A 22,065-nucleotide genomic window follows, 5' to 3' on the forward strand; every position below is an offset into this window, starting at 1 on the left:
CACTGATGTATGCGTTTATTGACCGTATAACAATCCGTGCCACTTTTCAGGGGTAGCAATCCGCGGGTAAATAAGGTAATAAGCTGTACAGTCAAAACAAATAACATGGTTATTAAACATGATTACTGTGAAATGTTTTATAATTAAACACACAAGTAGTTCATTCATGATTTTTGACAGCCCTAAACATTAATGGCAGTGTATGGGCATGCAGGCAGCTGTTTGCTAATACCTGAGCAGAGCACAGGCTAAATTTGTGTCGTAAATAATTCCACTGTTTATAACCATGACTAAATGAAGCAATGACGATCATTTTTTACAGGATTTACATGCATTTGTTTTTATTTTCCTGTAGCTGCTGAAAAAATTGTCCCGTGTACTCTACAACGTTGTGGTTGTCTTCATTCCTTGGGAAGTGAGGATTAAAAAAATTGAAAGTAAGGATTTTTTTTCTCTCTTTGATTATACCTAACCAGCTCAATAAAGTCCATCCCTTCTAGGTTTTCTTTCTTTGAAGTACACCACTCTTGTTTGTCAATTGAGAAAACATTTGAGCAATACAGTCATCGACATTTCAGCGTCAGTCTTCAGTGTTTCCCCTACCTTTAACGGCATTCCTCATTAGAAATGGGCACCAAATTAGGTACTTTAATAAATACGGACCGAATAGCGTTGTACTCCCAGGTAACGAGTCACTTAAAATCAAACTGTACTATATTTTGATACCTTGACATCACTTCCGGTTGCAGACTTGGCATCGGCTCAGGCACTTGGTACATAAACAGGTACTTGCAATTCCCCCATGTCAACAGAGTAAACATGCCTGATATAAAGCGCTCAAAGGTAAGGCTCCGCTTTTTCAAAATGCGCTAGCTCAATGCTAATTTGCATTGGTTATATCATATAGAGTACATGCGACTCACAAATGTGGTAATTAAAACTACAAATTAGATGCACGTTACAATCAAACAGTTGGTGTATAATAAGAACAACAGTCTGATCTAGTAAAGGTTTGCGTGTTAAAACACGTATAAACTTAACAGACGCAAAGCTTTTATCTACTAAGCTTGTGCGCAGGGGATTGGGTCTCTTAAATGAGCAAATTAAAGAGCGTAATCCATTTAGCATATCTGTCTTCATCAATATGCAGAATATATGCTTATCATCAAAACGCCGACAAACTAAGAGGAGAAAAATGCAAAAATAATTAATAATCACACTGTGGGGTTCACTGAGTTGGCCGGCATGCATGATGCTTGCGAACACGTCCTTACCGATGCCCTGACCCACCAACATTTATATTTTTCCACAACAAGTGGACAATTTTGGTACCTCTGCAGTTTTGCAGTTGCATCGCACCCAATACTCCGACCGACCATCAAAAATTTCAGGAAGATTGGAGCATGTGTAAGGAAGTTTTTACTGTTACAGTTTTTCACTACAAGGGGGAAATAAAGGTGCAGACGTCGTCAAGCATTTGCGTCCCACCCAACACCCTGACCTACCATCAAACATTTCATGAAGATTGGAGCATGTTTAAGAAAGTTATGACATATATACTTTTTCACCACAAGGGGGTAATGATGTCAGCGCAGTAGTTATAAAGCTGTGACGCACACAACACTCCAACCCACTATCAAAACATTTGGGAAAATCAGAGCATATGAAAGGAAATTTTGACTGTTATAATTTTTCACCACAACAGGGAAGGGGTCGTGTTGAAATTAACGTATAAAGCATGACCACACCCTGAACTTAAAGCCTCAGTTTTATTGGAAATGACTAGAGATGTCCGATAATATCGTTAAAATGTAATATCGGAAATTATCGGTATCGTTTTTTTTATTATCGGTATCGTTTTTTTTTTGTTTTTTTATTATTATATTTTTTTATTAAATCAACATAAAAAACACAAGATACACTTACAATTAGTGCACCAACCCAAAAAACCTCCCTCCCCCATTTACACTCATTCACACAAAAGGGTTGTTTCATTCTGTTATTAATATTCTGGTTCCTACATTATATATCAATATATATCAATACAGTCTGCAAGGGATACAGTCCGTAAGCACACATGATTGTGCGTGCTGCTGGTCCACTAATAGTACTAACCTTTAACAGTTAATTTTACTAATTTTCATTAATTACTAGTGTCTATGTAACTGGTTTTATATTGTTTTACTTTCTTTTTTATTCAAGAAAATGTTTTTAATTTATTTATCTTATTTTATTTTATTAATTTTTTTTAAAGTACCTTATCTTCACCATACCTGGTTGTCCAAATTAGGCAAAATAATGTGTTAATTCCACGACTGTATATATCGGTTGATATCGGTATCGGTTGATATCGGTATCGGTAATTAAAGAGTTGGACAATATCGGAATATCGGATATCGGCAAAAAGCCATTATCGGACATCCCTAGAAATGACGTGGGGCAGATTTACCCGCTAGATTATGCCCACTTTGAATGGCTATGAACAAGTACTGACCCATCTAGCACTTCTGACAGTCATCAACATAATTTCTGCCAATTAGGATCAAGATCGGAAATTGTGTAGCCGTGTTACAAACATTTCGTGTTTGGTGGCGAACTATCAAATCAAAGTTTGGCGCCATGCCACACCCACATCCTATGTTTTAGATAATATTTATTCCCAATTTATCATTGCCCATCAGTTTAATATCTGTGTCTGATCATCTATAGCGATGTAATACCAGTTTGAATGGAGATGGCATGAAGCAGTATTCGTCACCATGCTCCGCTCACTACGAAAGTCTACAAATAAATACTGACTAGGGTTGTACAGTACACCGGTACTAATTAAGTACTGCAATAGTAATGAATCATAAACGGTACTATACTGCCTCTAAAAAAATAATGGTTCCCTTTTTACGAGCAGAGCAGCATTTTCGGCCATGCACACGCACTGAGTACTTACGAGCAGACACGGTGTGTGGACAGAAAAGGAGAATGGACACATTTTGGCTTGAAACTAAAGATAAAGGTGAAGCTGTAACACTGAAGTGCCGCTCAGCAAAAGGTACTTTAAAACATGGCTAGCTAGCTAGCGGCTACTGTACATCCACAGTCGGCAGTGTTTTAGCTACTTCTAAATGACTAATCCTTGCCTCCATGGCGACAAATAAAGTATGTTTCTTACTAGTATCATCCCTGCAGGACGAGGAATAGCTAAACATGCTTGACTACACACCGTAGGAGGATACAATAGCTGACCGCTAACAAGCTGGCGCTCGTCAATGTAAACAAATGCCATGGGTGGATCTACACCTGACACCCACTGTAATTATATCAAGTACAAGAGCGTATCTAGTCGATATTACATCGATATTTTTATCTTCACAAAATCTTTTTTCCTTTATAAAAACATTTGTATTATGTTTATTAATTCAGGAAATACGTCCCTTGACACATGAGGACTTTAAATATGATCATAAAAGGGTCCTGTAACTACTTGGTATCGGATCGATACCCAAATTTGTGGTATCATCCAAAACTAATGTAAAGCATCCGAACAACAAAAGAATGAGTGATTATTACATTTTAACAGAAGTGTAGATAGTACATGTTGTAATAGAAAGTAAGCAGATATTAACAGTAAATGAACAAGTAGATTATTAATAAATTTTTACAGCTTGTCCCTCATAATTTTGACAAAATAATAGAATGAGAAATGACACAATATGTTACTGCATTCAGCAGACAAATTAGGAGCCTTTGTTTGCTTGCTTACTAATAAAAGAAAAGTTGTCTAGTATTTTCACTATTTTATTTAAGAACAAAATTGTTCTTCGATTGCAATAAGAAACATATGTTTAATGTACCGTAAGATTTTTGTTAAAATAAAGCTAATAATGCAATTTTTTTGTGGTCCCCTTTATTTAGGCAAGTATCAAAGTATCGAAATATATTTTGGTACTGGTAAAAAATTGGTATCGGGACAACCCTACTACTGACCCACACAGCACTTGAAAGTGTCTTCATCATCATTTGTACTAATTATGATCAGGATCTAAACTTGTGGAGCCGAGTTATTAACCTTTCGTCTTTTGTGGCGAGCCATCACATCAATGTTTGGCGCCATGCCACGCCCACATCTTATGGCGTTGGCAACATTTGTTTGCAATTTATCATCGCTTGTATGTGTAGTATCTTTAATTTTAAATGTGACTCATTTGGTCATAGTCCCTATAGGAGTTTGTTAAAGTACGACCTCTTTTTTTTGCCGAAAAATGGAAAACGAAAACCAAGATGGCCGACTTCCTGTTCATTTTTAAAGGGGAACAGCACTTTTTTTGTAATTTTCCCCATCGTTCACAATCATTATGAAATTATGTTTTAAAAAAAATAAAAAGTATTCTAACTTGTAAGTAAACAGTCCGCTTACAGCAAAGCCAATGGGAGGTCTTTTTTTCTGCCCATAAAACCCAATAAAAAACATCCAAAAAGTGCACACAAACTATTTATAGCGGTGCCGTGATCACTAGCGTTTGTGCCAATGTTTACATCTTAGAGTGGTAAGATCCTTCCTCCCTTCCTTTGCTCATGAAAGATTATTCTACATCATAATACATGCCTCTTACCAGGATAGTCGAAGCGTGAGGATGTATTCCGAAACGTTGGTACACTTTGACAGCCAACTGAGACCCGGGAATGGCGAGAATGACAGGAAAATACGTTTGGTTCCACCCCACTTTTCTTTGTGAGGATTATGAGTAATTGTTCATCTAAAACGAGAACACAACAAGATTCTAATGACAGCCGACATTGAACACTTTGTGATATTTTATTATGTTTGTTGGCTCTCATGAAGTCTGCAGTGAGTAGAAATCACTGATGTTGTGGGGAAAAAAAGCGAACGTTGTGATGCGTTTATGAAATGAATGTACCGCATATGCTTAAAATGATCAAAATATATAAATATAAAATGTTAATATAAATGTGCCCGTTACTACATTACCGGTACATATTTTCTAAAAGCTTTTATTGATAGAATAGAGCGACTCCCACAAGCTCCATTGTAAGCGGACTTTTGATCACATTTATTCAATATTTAGAATGCATTAAATAAATCCATTTGTCGTTATGTCTTGCATAATGATTGTGAATGAAAGGCAACATTTTTTAAAATGTGCAGTTCCACTTAAAGGGGCTGATTGAAAGTTTTAGTGTGTGTCTTTTTTATTGACATTTGTTGTTTTTAAAAATATTAAACCTTTTTTTTTTTGTTGCAATATGTAGTTTCTTGCGTCTGGAACATTGTGCGCATGCTTGCAGTTAGTGGCCACCCATTCCCATGAGTGCACCTTCAGCGTGTGTAGTGCAATTGACATTTTCAGATGACAGTGCTGATCTATTTTTCCCTTGAATAGGTTGTGTGATTAATCTGCGTTTACACATGATCAATGCAATGTTTTTTGTCATTAATCACATGCGCCAACGGGTTCACTTTGACAGTCCTAATTTAAATGTTGTTTTATACATACCACCAGATCACAGCAGAAATAATTCACAAATAACTTTCATACAGAACATGTTTATATGTTGTTCCTTTAAAAAAAACAAGTTAGTCTTATATTATTTATGATATACACATGACCGTATGTTATTTCCTTCTTTGGTCACGTTTACAATTTATCATCTCTTCTTCGTACAGCGTGTGGAGGAGCGATGACATTGATTAAATGACATCTTTATTTTGACTGTGTGGGTTATTTTGGAGTTTGGATGCCCTCCACCTACTGCACCAAAACTATAAACTTAGGGGAAACACTGACCTATTATCTTCTTGACTTTTTAAAATTCTTATTTTTTGATGGTATGGTATGGTATTGTTTTACACTTTAATCTGATGTCTGTTTGTCTGGAGGCCATTTTGGATCTGGTGTGGCCTCCTACTTCATATTTCTACGCTGGCTGTTTGGGATCAACATTGTCCTCACCATCATGACTGGAGCATTCATCGTCTTACCAGAGGTCAGCACTGTACGCTATGCACATTTTAGCTACTAAATACACACAGAGTCATTCATTGGACTGTAACGGTACACATATTGCTAATCTGATTTTTGAATTTTTTTATTACGAAACCTTTAATTTGTTTACAGCGGCAAGCTGTCCTATATTGTACATATTAAGAGTGATATTATTTTCTGTGACTACTGTAGTTGCTACATCAAGACAGGGTGAAGATATATCTTATTAAATCTAAGGATGGGTACCGAATTCGATTCTTTATAGGTACAGGTCAAAGTCTGATTCACCGATTCACATACAAGCACACAGAGCTAAATCAGCCGCACTGCCTCTCGGTCAGCAATCACTAAATGCTGGACCTTAATCTGCATCTGGACCATGTGACTGCCTTTTCCAGACCAGTCAATGGAAAATATAATACAATAACATTGAAGTATAATTCCTCGTGATGCAGTATATTTTCGGCAATGGAAAAATGTTGGCCAAAATAGCCTAATGCAGCATTTTTCGAAATACTTTTATCACCAAAAGAACACTGCATAAAAACGGATGTTGTGATGAAGTAAGCAGGGAACCTGGATTTGTCTGGACAACATGTCTGTGGTGTGGACATACAGTGGTACTTCAACTTACAAGCTCAATTGGTTCTATGACAGAGCTCGTAACTCAAAACACTCTAATCTCTAATCAGCCTTGCCCATTGAAATGAAATTAAATAATCATTATCCGTACTTGGCCCCAAAACACCACCATTTTAAAATGTGATATGCATTTTAAAAAGAAAAACAAACTTTTGAAAATGTAGAGTGGAACCCTAATTTACGAACTTCATCGGGTCTTGAACAGGATTTGTGAAAAAGAAAAGATCGTATGTTGAGGCAAATTTCCACATAAGAAACAATGTAAACATGAATAATTTGTTCCAGCCTACAAAAGTCCCTACATGGATTACATGCTGAAACTATTAATATTGGATCTTAACCAATAAGGACATTAGTAGTTTGAAATGTTTATTACTTGAGGGCATTATCAATAATTGGTAGACATATAATGAATATTTGCTTGATTAGTTTATCAAATATGTACATATATTATTTTTGTCAGTACCATAGAATGTACAGAACACATATTAAAGGTACAACTACAGAAATTGATTTTGAAGAGCATGTTTTATTGCTACAACCATATAAATATACACATGATTATGGTGGCTTAATTCATGTAAAATCGGAACTTCGTAGTACACATTTAATTCTATGTTACTTTCTTTTTAATCAGGCCTTTATTAGTAGATATTTCATTGGAAATATAGCATAGAAGCACAGAAGAGAGCCGGAGTAAATGCCAGTAGATTTATGATTGCTGACATCGAGAGTTATCCTATCTGTGATTCCCCAGTGGCACAATTTTTATGGTCCATTGGTTGCAACTCAATGTCCTCTTTGTCCTTTTCTCAGCTTCACATTGAGTCATGTCATCCAACATCCAACGTAATGGATGATCTGCCAGGTTTTTAGTGCTCCTCCCTCTTTCCTGTAAATATTGCACTGAAAACGAGAGAATTCTATGAATCTTTAAAGGTATTCTACAAAAACATCTTCAACTTATATTTAACGTTATGTTATATTATGCTTAGGGAAGGTTACCTTGCGCATTCAAACTGATACTGGCAACGGGGAATCGATACAGGTATTCAACGCTACCAATTTTCTGTACTTTTGTGTGTTTATGTGGTAACAAATGTTAACTGATTGATAACCAAACCTTGTTTTTTTTATTTAACAGTGAGTTGATAATATAACTCTGCTGTCTGGTTGTCGTGTTTTCTAACAGGTTTGAGTCTCATTTGCAAGTGTTACATAGGAGAATTTACATGCAGTTGGAATTCCAAGACATTATATGGCAGTAGTGTATGGACTACAGTGTGTTGTCCTAGTTAGGAAGTAGTCTTTGCCATTAATTTTAATGTACCAGTCTTGTATTTTGCTGCACCCACAAAGTGTTTGTACTGTAAGTATTGTACCCATTACAAATCAGCTGTTTGATTGTAACTGCATCTTAATTGTAGTTTTGATTACCAAATTTGGAGGTTTTTATATTGCCATGTAAAATCACTAGTGCTAATTGGTAATGTATATGGCATATCGAATGTGAATTAGCATGTATGCAGCTGAATTAGGGCCAAACGTATTGTACGTGAATAAATAAACTTTGGAATTAAAAAATCGAGTTTTGATGTTGAATTTTGAATAATTAATCATCCATCCATCCATCCATTTTCTACCGCTTGTCCTGGAAGGCGTCGTACACCCTGGACAAGTCGCCACCTCATCGCAGGGCCAACACAGATAGACAGACAACATTCACACTCACATTCACACACTAGGGCCAATGTAGTGTTGCCAATCAACCTATCCACAGGTGCATGTTTTTGGAGGTGGGAGGAAGCCGGAGTACCCGGAGGGAACTCACGCAGTCACAGGGAGAACATGCACACTCCACACAGAAAGATCCCGAGCCCAAAATTTGTATTTTGGTTTTAAAAAACAGTTTTGTTTGCTAATCTTTTTTTTAAGAAATTTTAAGTCCTTTTTTTTTTTAATCGTTTTTTGTTTGCAAATCCAATTTTTGTGTGATAGCATAAAATAACTCTATATTGAAAGTGACCAGTAAAAAGGCTACTAACCTATGTTTTAGAGTCCACAAGATCAAAGTTGCTTTACAACCAAAAAAAATAGTCTTAACCAGACCTTAAAGAAACACAGTCAAAACTGAAGATAATGCAAAGAAAGCATATTGTTTATTGAGGACATTTTTTTAAATTTGTAAACAAAATGAGTATTTCGGTAAAAATAAAATAGTTTTGTTTTCATAACAAGACACAAATTGATCTCCATAACTCAACAGGCACCACTTTTAAAGGCACACACTCACAGTCACATATAACATATTACGGACACTATATTATGTACTCAAACCTCATCAAACATCTCTCAAAGCCAAATGACACATATTTGAAGGTTTTTAAAAACAGTAATGCAATAATTACTTTCACGGGTAATTAATTCTATGTATTAAGGAGTTCTGATAGTATTTCGATTTCTATAGGAATAAGTAACTATAATTATGTATTTTTAAAAGTATTTTTCTCAACACATTCAAACTATTCCAGAATCAAGACAAAAACATCCATGTGTCCTGTAATTCCACATTTCCTGCACAGCATTTCAGTTCAGCTTCATCTGTGAGCACTTACAAGTGCTTTATGATCTTCATTATCTACCACTCTCCATAAACTACAGTATAAACGGTTTTGATTTTACTCCACAATTAATCCTGCATTTCACATTTGCTGTATTATAACAGAAACATATCATGTTTTGTTTGAGCTAGCTGCTTGCTGGAGCCCCATTTGGAACAACCAGGAGTAAAACTATTCCCAAGGAGCACCTGGCTTCTGCCCAAGACCTGGACACCATCTGGTCTCTTGGGGCAAGTCTCTTTCACTTTTTATTTTTCTATCAATAGCACATTATCTATACTGTATGAACTGTACTATTCAATATTTTTGCTTTACTGTGTCCCTGCCTTATACTTCAAGGCTAATTGAACTTATCATATAAAGTATCTCCGTTGTAATGTGTGTCATGTACCCTCTGTAGGGTTACCTCCAGTACTCTGTGTTATTCTACGGTTACTACGGCAGGGTACGGAAAATTGGGAGTGCAGGGTACCGGCTGCCCCTTGCCTACTTCTTGGTTGGAATGGCTGTCTTTGCCTACAGTTTCATCATTCTCTTAAGAAAGTAAGTGGGATATTTCTTGTCATTTAAGCAAATATGTTAGGTGGGGGCTAAGCTTCTGTTCTCAAAACCTAGTGAAACCTCTGTTGTATGTCCAAGACGGATGACGCTTATATGCAAGTAAAGACTTTGATGGTTAGTGTGTAGATATGAAAAAAGTACATATCTTTACTAAAAGTGTCCGGAAAAATGGTGTCACATAATAACGGCGTTGCTAACTGATTAATTAACTTGATGTACGTTACAACATCCTTACCGGTACGAATGAAGTAATGTGGCACACTACATTTGTTGTGAACAGCTTTGGAATTCCAGCAAGTTCACTTCAGGAAGTAGCTTTTTACAGCCACTGCACGCACGCACGCACGCACCCACGCACGCACGCCATACTTGCCAACCTTGAGACCTCCGAATTCGGGATATTGGGGGGGGGGGGGGGAGGAGTATATTTATAGCTAGAATTCACTGAAATTAAAGTATTTCTTATATATATATATATATATATATATCCATCCATTTTCTACCGCTTGTCCCTTTTGGGGTGGCGGGGGGTCGCTGGAGCCTATCTCAGCTGCATTCGGGCAGAAGGCGGGGTACACCCTGGACAAGTCGCCACCTCATCGCAGGGCCAACACAGATAGACAGACAACATTCACACTCACATTCACACACTAGGGCCAATTTAGTGTTGCCAATCAACCTATCCCCAGGTGCATGTCTTTGGAGGTGGGAGGAAGCCGGACTACCCGGAGGGAACCCACACAGTCACGAGGAGAACATGCACACTCCACACAGAAAGATCCCGAGCCTGGGATTGAACCCAGGACTGCTCAGGACCTTCGTATTGTGAGGCAGTTGCACTAACCCCTGTTCCACCGTGCTGCCCATATATATATATACAGGTAAAAGCCAGTAAATTAGAATATTTTGAAAAACTTGATTTATTTCAGTAATTGCATTCAAAAGGTGTAACTTGTACATTATATTTATTCATTGCACACAGACTGATGCATTCAAATGTTTATTTCATTTAATTTTGATGATTTGAAGTGGCAACAAATAAAAATCCAAAACTCCGTGTGTCACAAAATTAGAATATTACTTAAGGCTAATACAAAAAAGGGATTTTTAGAAATGTTGGCCAACTGAAAAGTATGAAAATGAAAAATATGAGCATGTACAATACTCAATACTTGGTTGGAGCTCCTTTTGCCTCAATTACTGCGTTAATGCGGCGTGGCATGGAGTCGATGAGTTTCTGGCACTGCTCAGGTGTTATGAGAGCCCAGGTTGCTCTGATAGTGGCCTTCAACTCTTCTGCGTTTTTGGGTCTGGCATTCTGCACCTTCCTTTTCACAATACCCTACAGATTTTCTATGGGGCTAAGGTCAGGGGAGTTGGCGGGCCAATTTAGAACAGAAATACCATGGTCTGTAAACCAGGCACGGGTAGATTTTGCGCTGTGTGCAGGCGCCAAGTCCTGTTGGAACTTGAAATCTCCATCTCCATAGAGCAGGTCAGCAGCAGGAAGCATGAAATGCTCTAAAACTTGCTGGTAGACGGCTGCGTTGACCCTGGATCTCAGGAAACAGAGTGGACCGACACCAGCAGATGACATGGCACCCCAAACCATCACCCAACCATGCAAATTTTGCATTTCCTTTGGAAATCGAGGTCCCAGAGTCTGGAGGAAGACAGGAGAGGCACAGGATCCACGTTGCCTGAAGTCTAGTGTAAAGTTTCCACCATCAGTGATGGTTTGGGGTGCCATGTCATCTGCTGGTGTCGGTCCACTCTGTTTCCTGAAATCCAGGGTCAACGCAGCCGTCTACCAGCAAGTTTTAGAGCACTTCATGCTTCCTGCTGCTGACCTGCTCTATGGAGATGGAGATTTCAAGTTCCAACAGGACTTGGCGCCTGCACACAGCGCAAAATCTACCCGTGCCTGGTTTACGGACCATGGTATTTCTGTTCTAAATTGGCCCGCCAACTCCCCTGACCTTAGCCCCATAGAAAATCTGTGGGGTATTGTGAAAAGGAAGGTGCAGAATGCCAGACCCAAAAACGCAGAAGAGTTGAAGGCCACTATCAGAGCAACCTGGGCTCTCATAACACCTGAGCAGTGCCAGAAACTCATCGACTCCATGCCACGCCGCATTAACGCAGTAATTGAGGCAAAAGGAGCTCCAACCAAGTATTGAGTATTGTACATGCTCATATTTTTCATTTTCATACTTTTCAGTTGGCCAACATTTCTAAAAATCCCTTTTTTGTATTAGCCTTAAGTAATATTCTAATTTTGTGACACACGGAATTTTGGATTTTCATTTGTTGCCACTTCAAATCATCAAAATTAAATGAAATAAACATTTGAATGCATCAGTCTGTGTGCAATGAATAAATATAATGTACAAGTTACACCTTTTGAATGCAATTACTGAAATAAATCAAGTTTTTCAAAATATTCTAATTTACTGGCTTTTACCTGTATATATATATATATATATATATATATATATATATATATATATATATATATATATATATATATATATATATATATATATATATATATTGTCGCGTTTTGGACCAGTTGTTCCTCCCAGGGAATTCAAGTCACAATTCGCTCCCAAGTTCTTTCCGACACTTAAAGCTGAGTTGAAAAACCACCAGAGACAGAATAGGTATTTTGTTGTATATATTCTCAAAGCTTTGACAACATACATTTTAGATTGAGACCAGTCTAACCCTAGAACCTTCTATCCCGCACACCCAAAATGGTCTCTCCTCCCAACGCCAAAAACCTCTCTTCCCTTCCACCTCCCTAGCCATAACAAAAGCACAACGTCTCCCTAGCCATAATACATTCCAAAGAACTCAAGGTTAACACACAGAGTTTGCTTGCTGACAGAGCATCAAGAGAAGAAGTGGAAAAGACGAGCTGTTTTCAAATATGACAAAGAAATGGAAGAAGTACAACTTAAATTCGGATATATGTAAATATCTGCCTCCGACAATTCCCCCTTCAGATCTTCTAAAAAGATCTTTATCACTAGTACAACACTTCTAAAATACGCCCCTCTTTGAGCAAGCTAGTACAAATTAAAAGCATAGTTACATGGGAGATAAACGGATGGAATCTATGTCAATGTCGTCACTCATACAGGGAAGGAAACTAGCATTTCTCGAAAGTCACCACTTTGCCTGACCCCCTTCAGTGACATAGCAAACCCAGGTTGTTCAGCAAGCCCCTCAACAGCATCACGAGTCAGGTTGGTCAGTCTCAACAGATTATAAAAAACATAGTTAATGCGTTCTACATTTTTAGTAGCAGTCACAGGGAAAATAGCACCAATTATAGGAAGGTTCTCGAAACCTGCACAGGATTCAAACCACAATTTATGTTGTGGTGGGACCCTCCTTGGTTGTCCAATTGCATCAAAATAAACACCCTCAGGGTTTCTCATCAAATCAAAGGAGCCCGTTACACTCCTCCGAGATAAAACATGGCGTCCTCTGCGGGAAGTTAGAGAGGCCGCTGAAACAGGAGTTCCAAGGGGTGTTAATTTGGTACCCTCTAGGGTGACTGGGGTCACCAGTCTAACCATAGCACAAAGCCCAACGGCTGACGTCGGGATTCTAATGTAAAATCTGTGCTCCCCACAATACCAGAATAAGTCAGCTCGTGCCCAAGGGCCTATCCTTGAGCCATCTATCAGGGTGGTGGACCAGGAGGGGGTAATGTCACCCAATTTGTAGGGGGATGAAGGGGGTCCTGTAAATTGCCACAAAGGGAAGAAGTCGGGTGAAATTGTCATCAGGAGGGTGCACACTAACCAACAAATCACAACCTGGCGGTGTGGGTTCAGAAAACAAGGAGATAAGACAGTTTGAGCCATTAGTGTCAGTCAACTTAAAAGGGGCGGGGTAAGTGTGGGGAAAAGGACGTCCAGCGGAACAAGCAACACAGTCACCCAGGTCTTGGCTCTTAGCCATGCTAGTCATCCACCTAAGCCACAGGTTGCCTGCACCTGCTCCTAAGGTCAAAGCTACCAGGTCTTCAAGGGGGCAGAGGTAGTTAACGCCCTCTCAAGGACATTAATTTTAATAATTCCTTTAGGGTCTGTACCTGTCTGGTCAACCCCCAAAACAACATAAAAGGGACTAGTCTAGGTATAACACCTGTTCTGGCAATTGTAGGGGAAAGGGGGCGCTGGGACCGATCAAAGTTCCTCTGAAAGGTCATCCCTCTCAGAATAACTTTGAATTGTGGAGGTATGTTGGCATATTAAGGGTCATGGTAGTCTAAGGGCCCTGTGTTGTGGGTTACCTGCTTCCATAAGGGGCACCACTTACCAGAGTATGTTGTCCGCATCCGACACCAATAGTTCAGGTTTGAGTCGTAACAAAGATGGAGGTTACTAGCACGGTAAGAACTAATTTTCCCCTCGCACTTAATCACACTACACAGGTCAGAAAAGTAAGTCTTGCTGTCCCCCTTGACCAAGTCTATTTCAAGTCCACCGTACGTTCTAAGACACTTGTCAGTCACTGTCGTCGGGAAGGAAGAATTGAGACACAAGGTCAGTAGAGCAAGCCCAAACACCAGTCCGTCAGTGAATCCTACTGGGTATAACATCCTGCCTTTCAGAAATCAAAATCAGAGTAATTCAGGTATCGAGACAGGGATAAACATCAAACTTTTCACTTAATGTAACGACACAAATAGTATGCTGAAAGCAAGCAAGAAAAACTAAGAAACATCTAGCATATGGGGTTAGACTGGTCTCACAATCAATGGTATACAATATTGAAGTTGATCAGAGTATTATAGGTAGAAAATCTGGAAGATCTACACGACGGTAGACGGCAGCTCAACGGAGAGAGGTGTCTCTCAGCGTCGTCTTTTCGGCCCCTTCCGTGGCAAGCTCCTCCGCGGGAGTGCGGAGGTAGAGGTGGTACCAGGTGTCCCCTGTACCAGCTAGTCGAAGGGCGTAGGACGTCCGTACCACGACCTGGGCTCCGTAAACTTGCGTTTGATGACCTTGATCTTGACCCTCTCAGTGGACGGAAGGGAATCTGGAGTGGCGGGCTGTCATCCTCGAATCTGTACAGAAGAACTGGCACACAAATTCTGCATTTTGTGTAAAATACCATTTTGGTTTTACGCTGATTCCTTCTTCCAGGGGGGTGTTGATCCTGGGAAAGGGCTGACCTGTATGCAGTTCATAGGGTGAAAAACTCAAAGGGCGGTAAAACAGTTTTATTCACGGACATTCGAATGATCATTAACGCTAATTGCAACATGTCAGTCCAATCCAATTTGGTCTGTGCACAGATTTTAGCCAATTCGTTTTTGATATTCTGGTTCATCCTTTCAACCTTACCTTGGGACTGAAGATGGTACCCCCAAACCGAACCTGTGTTCTAATCCAAGAGCATTTTCGACCAAGGCTAAGTGAGTAATTTCAAAATGGGTGCTTTTGTCTGACCTAATCTTTTTGGGGAAACCATGTCGGGGAATTAGGTCATTCACAAGCCATTTAATTACTGATTTTGCATCCTCTTTTGAGGTTGGGGTTGCTTCCGGCCAACCTCTGTGATTGTCAACACAAGTCAGCAAGTATCTTTTCCCTTTCACCGGATTGATTATATCAATGAAGTCAAAAACTATACACGGTTCACCCTCACCTCCTCCATATTCCAAATTGATTTACTAAACTACTATCGATGTGCAAAATCGTTATTTTCAAGTTAAATTTACAAACTTACAACAATTTAGTTATAACTTCTTCCCCACAGGAATATTGTTAAAGCTATTTTGTTGTACGGAGTTTGAATCCAAAAGTCTGAATCCACTCTCACCTCCTCCCCCTTCTGTTTCTGAAAAAGAGACTGTCAGTAATACTATCACTTTCAGAAACATCTAAGAAAAAGGTCAGCTAATAGTCAAGTACAGCAAGAGCAGGGGTGGAGGACAGGTCATGTTTGAGGTCAATGAAAGTCATTTCAGTCTCTGTGGACCACTGGAGGGTGGTATTAGGGTAGGGGACCCCTTAGCGAAATCAGAAATAACTCAAACTCAACTAAATCCTAAATGTTATGTACCTTATTCAATATGGTGAAAGCTTCAAAATATGCCTATATTTATATCGACACAAATACTAGAAAAACACTAACCTTATGGCGGATGCTTTTCGCAATAGTAATTTGACATTTCACCACGCCTGGTGGCCACAATAACAAATTAAGTCAAGCTCATGTTGTAGAAAGTCAAATGATGTGGACACGTTTGTTACTGACTACATTCTATCAGACTTCTGTCATGGTGTATGTAATAAGCAACTATAATTTTTTGATATGCTTAAATGTAATGTGTCGTTTTAGCTCAGCTGTTGTGTAGCTGCTAGCTCCTCGTAGCCTACAGCCGGGGTGTCCAAAGTGCAGCCCATAGCTATGTGAAAATGTGGTTTTGGGTGTCGGTGCAATGAGTGGCCGCTACGCCGTGTTTTATCATTGGACCTAAGTCTTTGGTTTTGTAGGCGGGGCAAAGAGCAAGGGAACAATGTGGGACAGCAATTGTATCCATCTTATACTATGCTAGTTGTAGCAAAGATATGTCAACATGAGCAGTCACACCTTGAGTTCCAACATATATAAATATAAAGGAGTCAAAGGCCTCCTGGCATGAACATGAGGCGAGTCGGGTGGCGGTACACACGGAAGCATCTCAGTCAGCCAGGGTTTTCACTGATAGAGCAGTTGGAGATGTCAGCCATTTCTGGTGTTTCAGGCTGTGGTAGGAGCTCATGGAGGAGCTTTGGTAGTGGTGTCGCAGCTTGGTGGTTGAGCCGTCAGGTATCACCAGGAAGGTTCCTTCTGTGCGATATTGAATGTCAGGGTACAGTCTGTAAAGGAGGTCATTACCAATTAGGCAAGGTGTGTGCAGGTCAACCACAAAGGGGTGCTTCAGCGAGAGTCCAGCAATCTGAACCGGAAGAGGTTTGGTGACCGGTAACATTCTTGTGACCTCAGCGAAGCCTTCGACCTTCAAAAAGGAAGCACACAGTTTCTTTGGTACCTCTGCATTCAGAATTGAGTGGGTGGCACCAGTGTCAATCACAAACTGATAACATTGTCCGTTGACACTTATGTCCAGCAGGGGGCCTGTCTGTATTTCCTGCTGGGGCTTCTGCCTTGGGCGTCCTTTGCCATGCCTGTATGATGTTTTGGCTGCAATTGGGAGCCTGTCTCGTTCAGAGGAGTTAGGACATTCACGTTGCCAGTGACCCGGCTGGTCACAGATGAAACAGTTTTCACCCTGTCTTGGCCTTAAAGCACCGTGTCCACCACCCGAGTCCAACCGTCTGGTCACACGTCTGTTGAGGTTTCTTTCCTCCACCTGCTGGGACTCAAAAGCAAGGTCACCCACTGCTGAATATACGCTAGCTGATCTTTGACCTTTTGGTTCTTTTAACTTTTCATCTTCAGCGATCTGTAATTTAAGTAGTTGTTTCCTTGTTACTCTACCACCATCCTGCTCTGTCCAATTTTGCATATCACGTTTAAAATCACAGCATTAATTGTCCCATTAAATGTTAATCAATACTCCTAAGTCAAAGATTATTCGTACTACTTCATGTGTATTTAAGTAACTTTTTAACTTTACCATAAAACTTCCAGTTACTTTTCTTTATTTACCAAACGTTTGAGTTCTCGACTTTTCGAGTATTGTAAACTCCCTCTTAACCCTTATTTTTCAAACGTTCTCCTTTTTTCTTTTTTTTCTTTTTAAACTCTACCTGCCAATTTCATTGTTGACAACAGTACATTCATCACACTCCCCCCCCCCCCACCGCCATCACATTCCGTGGCCATCTCGTCTATTTTTTCTCAATCTTCACCTGTGCTCTTTATTGTATCATACAAAATGACTTGAACCCAGAACTCTTTTAGGGGAGACCAAACCCCCAGGGCGAGCCACACCCGACTATTTGCTTACTCGTCAGTGAAGCAGCCCGTCACGGTAATCTATCTTTATCGTATTATTCAAACGGACTCTAACCCAAGAATATAACATACGAAAGGACTTGAACCTCCATCTTTATCGTATTATTCAAACGGACTCTAACCCAAGAATATAACATACGAAAGGACTTGAACCTCCATCTTTATCGTATTATTCAAACGGACTCTAACCCAAGAATATAACATACGAAAGGACTTGAACCTCCAACACAGGTGAAAGATTTAAGACGCAATGACATGAGTTGGCCACCATATGCAATGACGGACAAGGCAAAATGCACCCAATCTATCAAAATGTCCACTCTGTGTCTGGGGTACAAACAGTGTTTGACTTACATACTTCAAGACAGACTCCTAAAGCAGATTTTAGAAAAAGGCTCTGCTTACCTTGTTTTTGTTTGGCCACTCGTGAGTCTGTCCAGAAGAGTGTAAGAGGTGTCCAATTCTCAGCGTGTCGCCCGGACGAGCCCCCAATTTGTTGCGTTTTGGACCAGTTGTTCCTCCCAGGGAATTCAAGTCACAATTCGCTCCCAAGTTCTTTCCGACACTTAAAGCTGAGTTGAAAAACCACCAGAGACAGAATAGGTATTTTGTTGTATATATTCTCAAAGCTTTGACAACACACATTTTAGATTGAGACCAGTCTAACCCTAGAACCTTCTATCCCGCACACCCAAAATGGTCTCTCCTCCCAACGCCAAAAACCTCTCTTCCCTTCCACCTCCCTAGCCATAACAAAAGCACAACGTCTCCCTAGCCATAATACATTCCAAAGAACTCAAGGTTAACACACAGAGTTTGCTTGCTGACAGAGCATCAAGAGAAGAAGTGGAAAAGACGAGCTGTTTTCAAATATGACAAAAAAATGGAAGAAGTACAACTTAAATTCGGATATATGTAAATATCTGCCTCCGACAATATATATATATATATATATATATATATATATATATATATATATATATATATAGTACGAGCGATCTCTGAATACGGGAACATATCCTTCACGGGTTTGTTGAAAACATTTGCAAATGAAAATGGAATGTTGCTTGCAAGGTGGCCCATAATACTGCGTTGCCGCCGCCTTGTGCTTCTCTGACCGTTCATGAGTGACTATATCCATTCGGCTACCGTGTTATGGGTTATAGATAAACCTATGGATAACGGAGACATATATAATAGTCTCAATATACAGGTGAGAGAACGCTAAAGGCAGTGCCTTTAAGGCACGCCCCCAATATTGTTTGTCTGGCTGGAAATTTTGGATATTACAACTTGCCGTAGTTTTAAAGCAATGCATGATGGGAATCCGGATGTTGTGTGTCAGTGTATTAACGTGCCGGCTGGAATAAACACACGCTGAGAAATAGCTCTGTGCCTGCCTACTTTATGGGTTATAGATGGATAACATATATAATAGTCTCCTCTTCGGGTGAGAGACGACGCTAAAGGCAGTGCCTTTAAGGCACGCTCCCAATATACTTGTCCGGCACTGAAATTCGGGAGTCTCCCGGAAAATTCGGGAGGGTTGGCAAGTATGACGCACGCACGCACGCACGCACGCACGCACACACGCATGTGCTACGACTGTTACTGCTACTACTACTACCGGAGATAATGAACATTCAATAAGGTGACGATCATCAACAATAATAATCCAACAATACCCCGTTTGTGAAGTAGGAGAGACAGCCATTGATGCATGTTCAAATGCTTTATTAACTAGGCTGACCATATTCTGAAATCCCAAAAAGAGGACACATATATCCGTGCCAAGGCGGGCAGCACGCCAAGGCTGGGACTAGGTGAACATTTGCCAATTATACTTGAACTTGCTTTATAAATAATATATTTATTTAAATAAAGCATTTTTTATCCTCTGTTGACAGCAGTGTTGGCGCTAGGAATTTTCAAAATGGGTCCCATGGACCCCATCAAGTCATAAAAATGGGGCCCCACAGTAAATTTTTGGGGTCCCACTTTTTTGTAAGCGTGGGGGGTGTATATTGTAGCGTCCCGGAAGAGTTAGTGCTGCAAGGGTTTCTGGGTATTTGTTCTGTTGTGTTTATGTTGTGTTACGGTGCGGATGTTCTCCCGAAATGTGTTTGTCATTCTTGTTTGGTGTGGGTTCACAGTGTGGCGCATATTTGTAACAGTGTTAAAGTTGTTTATACGGCCACCCTCAGTGTGACCTGTATGGCTGTTGATCAAGTATGCCTCCATAAAAATGTTGTGATTGGGCTTGCACGCAAAAGCAGTGCCTTTAAGGCACGCCCCCAATATTGTTGTCTGGATGGAAATCTGGAGAAATTCAGGAGAATGGTTGCCCCGGGAGATTTACGGCAGTGGCACTGAATTTTGGAAGTCTATTGGGAGGGTTGGCAACTATGTCAATCGATCCACTAGTGATGGGATCGGCAGTTCTTTTGACTGTACTGAATCACTAGAATCAGTTCCTTAAATTGATTCGTTCAAAAGATTCGTTCACCGAATCACCCCCCCCCCCCCCCAAAAAAAAAAAAAAAAGGAGGGGGGGGGCGTGCGTAGTACAGTACAGTGCTAGTGATGGGATCGGCAGTTCTTTTGACTGTACTGAATCACTAGAATCAGTTCCTTAAATTTATTCTTTCAAAAAATTCGTTCACCGAATCACCCCCCCCCCCCCCCCCCAAAAAGGAGGGGGGGGGGGGGGGCGTACGTAGTACAGTACAGTGCAGACATTCGTGGGAGAAGCAGCAAATAGGATGAACGCGAGTCCCTACACAGCTCTGTGCATGCAGTACACCAGGCAGTGAGTGACTGACACAGCGCCACAGTCAGCACAGTTCAGTACGTGAACCTGATTCACTTCTGCAGCAGCAGTTCTGTGCGCAGGTCGGCGAATCACCGAATCACTTCTGCAGCAGCAGTTCTGTGTGCAGGTCGGCGAATCACCGAATCACTTCTGCAGCAGCAGTTCTGTGCTCAGGTCGGCGAATCACCGAATCACTTCTGCAGCAGCAGTTCTGTGCGCAGGTCGGCGAATCACCGAATCACTTCTGCAGCAGCAGTTCTGTGCGCAGGTCGGCGAATCACCGAATCACTTCTGCAGCAGCAGTTCTGTGCGCAGGTCGGCGAATCACCGAATCACTTCTGCAGCAGCAGTTCTGTAAATATGCAAACAAAAAGAAAATAAATACCTTCAAAATAAAACAAATAAATTAAGAGCCAGAAATGCCAACATAAAAACTAAATGTTCTGTAGCCTACGTTTAAAATATAACAAAGAAAATATTAACTTAAATGTGCAAACAAACAAAAAAATAAATAGGCTACCTTAAATAAAACTAAACAAATATTAAACCAAGTGCCAGAAAAGCCAACATTAAAACTAAAATTTCTGTAGCTTACATTTAAAAATATAAAAATGGAAATATCAACTTAAATATGCAATAAAAAAGAAAATAAATAGCTTAAATAATATAAAAATCAAGATAAATAATAGCCTATGTATATGTACATACATTAGTTATTATTTTTATTTTAAATCTTCTCAAACAGCCTGCCCTACACTTTACGCCCCGCCCCTCCCCCTCGCGTCGCTGCTGCTCAGCCTTGCCCTGCACTGACTTTCTTTCTGTCTCCTCTACTCTCATAACTTTATGTGTTGAGATAATGTGTGTGTTTGTTTTCATGTGGCTTGAGTCAACATTAGCCGTTAGCTTGGAGAATGAATGGAGAATGGATGCCAATGGCATGAAACATATCCCCGCGACGGGAGGAGAATCACTCGCGGCATTGGGGCAAGCAGAGCAGAGAGCGAGAGCGTTGTCGTTCACTGAGTGATTCATGTCGTTAATCCGCGGTGAACGAATCGTTCGCTCAGTCCCTCCACCTGCCCCCATGATGAGTAGCTGGCTGCGTCGTTCGCCGACGTCACAGAATGCGCCAGTTCCACTCATACCGGCATGGTCGCGGCGGAGCTCAACTGAACTGAGAAAGGAACGAATCAGTTCATGAAGTGATTCGGTTCAGTATGTTCACTCAAAAGATCGTAATGTTGTGTCGTTCGCGAACGATTCGTTCGAACGAACGACACAACATTACGATCCACTCCCTCGCTCTCTCTGTCTCTGCCCCTCCCTCACGAATGCTGCTGCGTGTGCGCACACCTTCACAATTTGTTTTGTTTTTAACCCCTTCTTAACCCTGGACGTACATTGAAAATACACGCAACCCTGACTCAAAATGCCGGAC

General features: G+C 40.3%; 1 protein-coding gene across 1 annotated transcript in view; it reads left to right on the top strand.

Moving 5' to 3' along the window:
* The window catches only part of LOC133608551 (transmembrane channel-like protein 3), a 169,941-nt gene that overhangs the window by 80,143 nt on the left and 67,733 nt on the right, over nt 1-22,065 (top strand). Inside the window, exons 7-10 of the mRNA XM_061963861.2 lie at nt 356-437; nt 5,894-6,000; nt 9,394-9,492; nt 9,663-9,805. Of these exons, the coding sequence (XP_061819845.2) occupies nt 356-437; nt 5,894-6,000; nt 9,394-9,492; nt 9,663-9,805 (431 nt within the window). The remainder of the gene's footprint in view (nt 1-355; nt 438-5,893; nt 6,001-9,393; nt 9,493-9,662; nt 9,806-22,065) is intronic.

Source organism: Nerophis lumbriciformis, linkage group LG06 (genome assembly GCF_033978685.3).
Source record: "Nerophis lumbriciformis linkage group LG06, RoL_Nlum_v2.1, whole genome shotgun sequence".
Classification (NCBI taxonomy): domain Eukaryota; kingdom Metazoa; phylum Chordata; class Actinopteri; order Syngnathiformes; family Syngnathidae; genus Nerophis; species Nerophis lumbriciformis.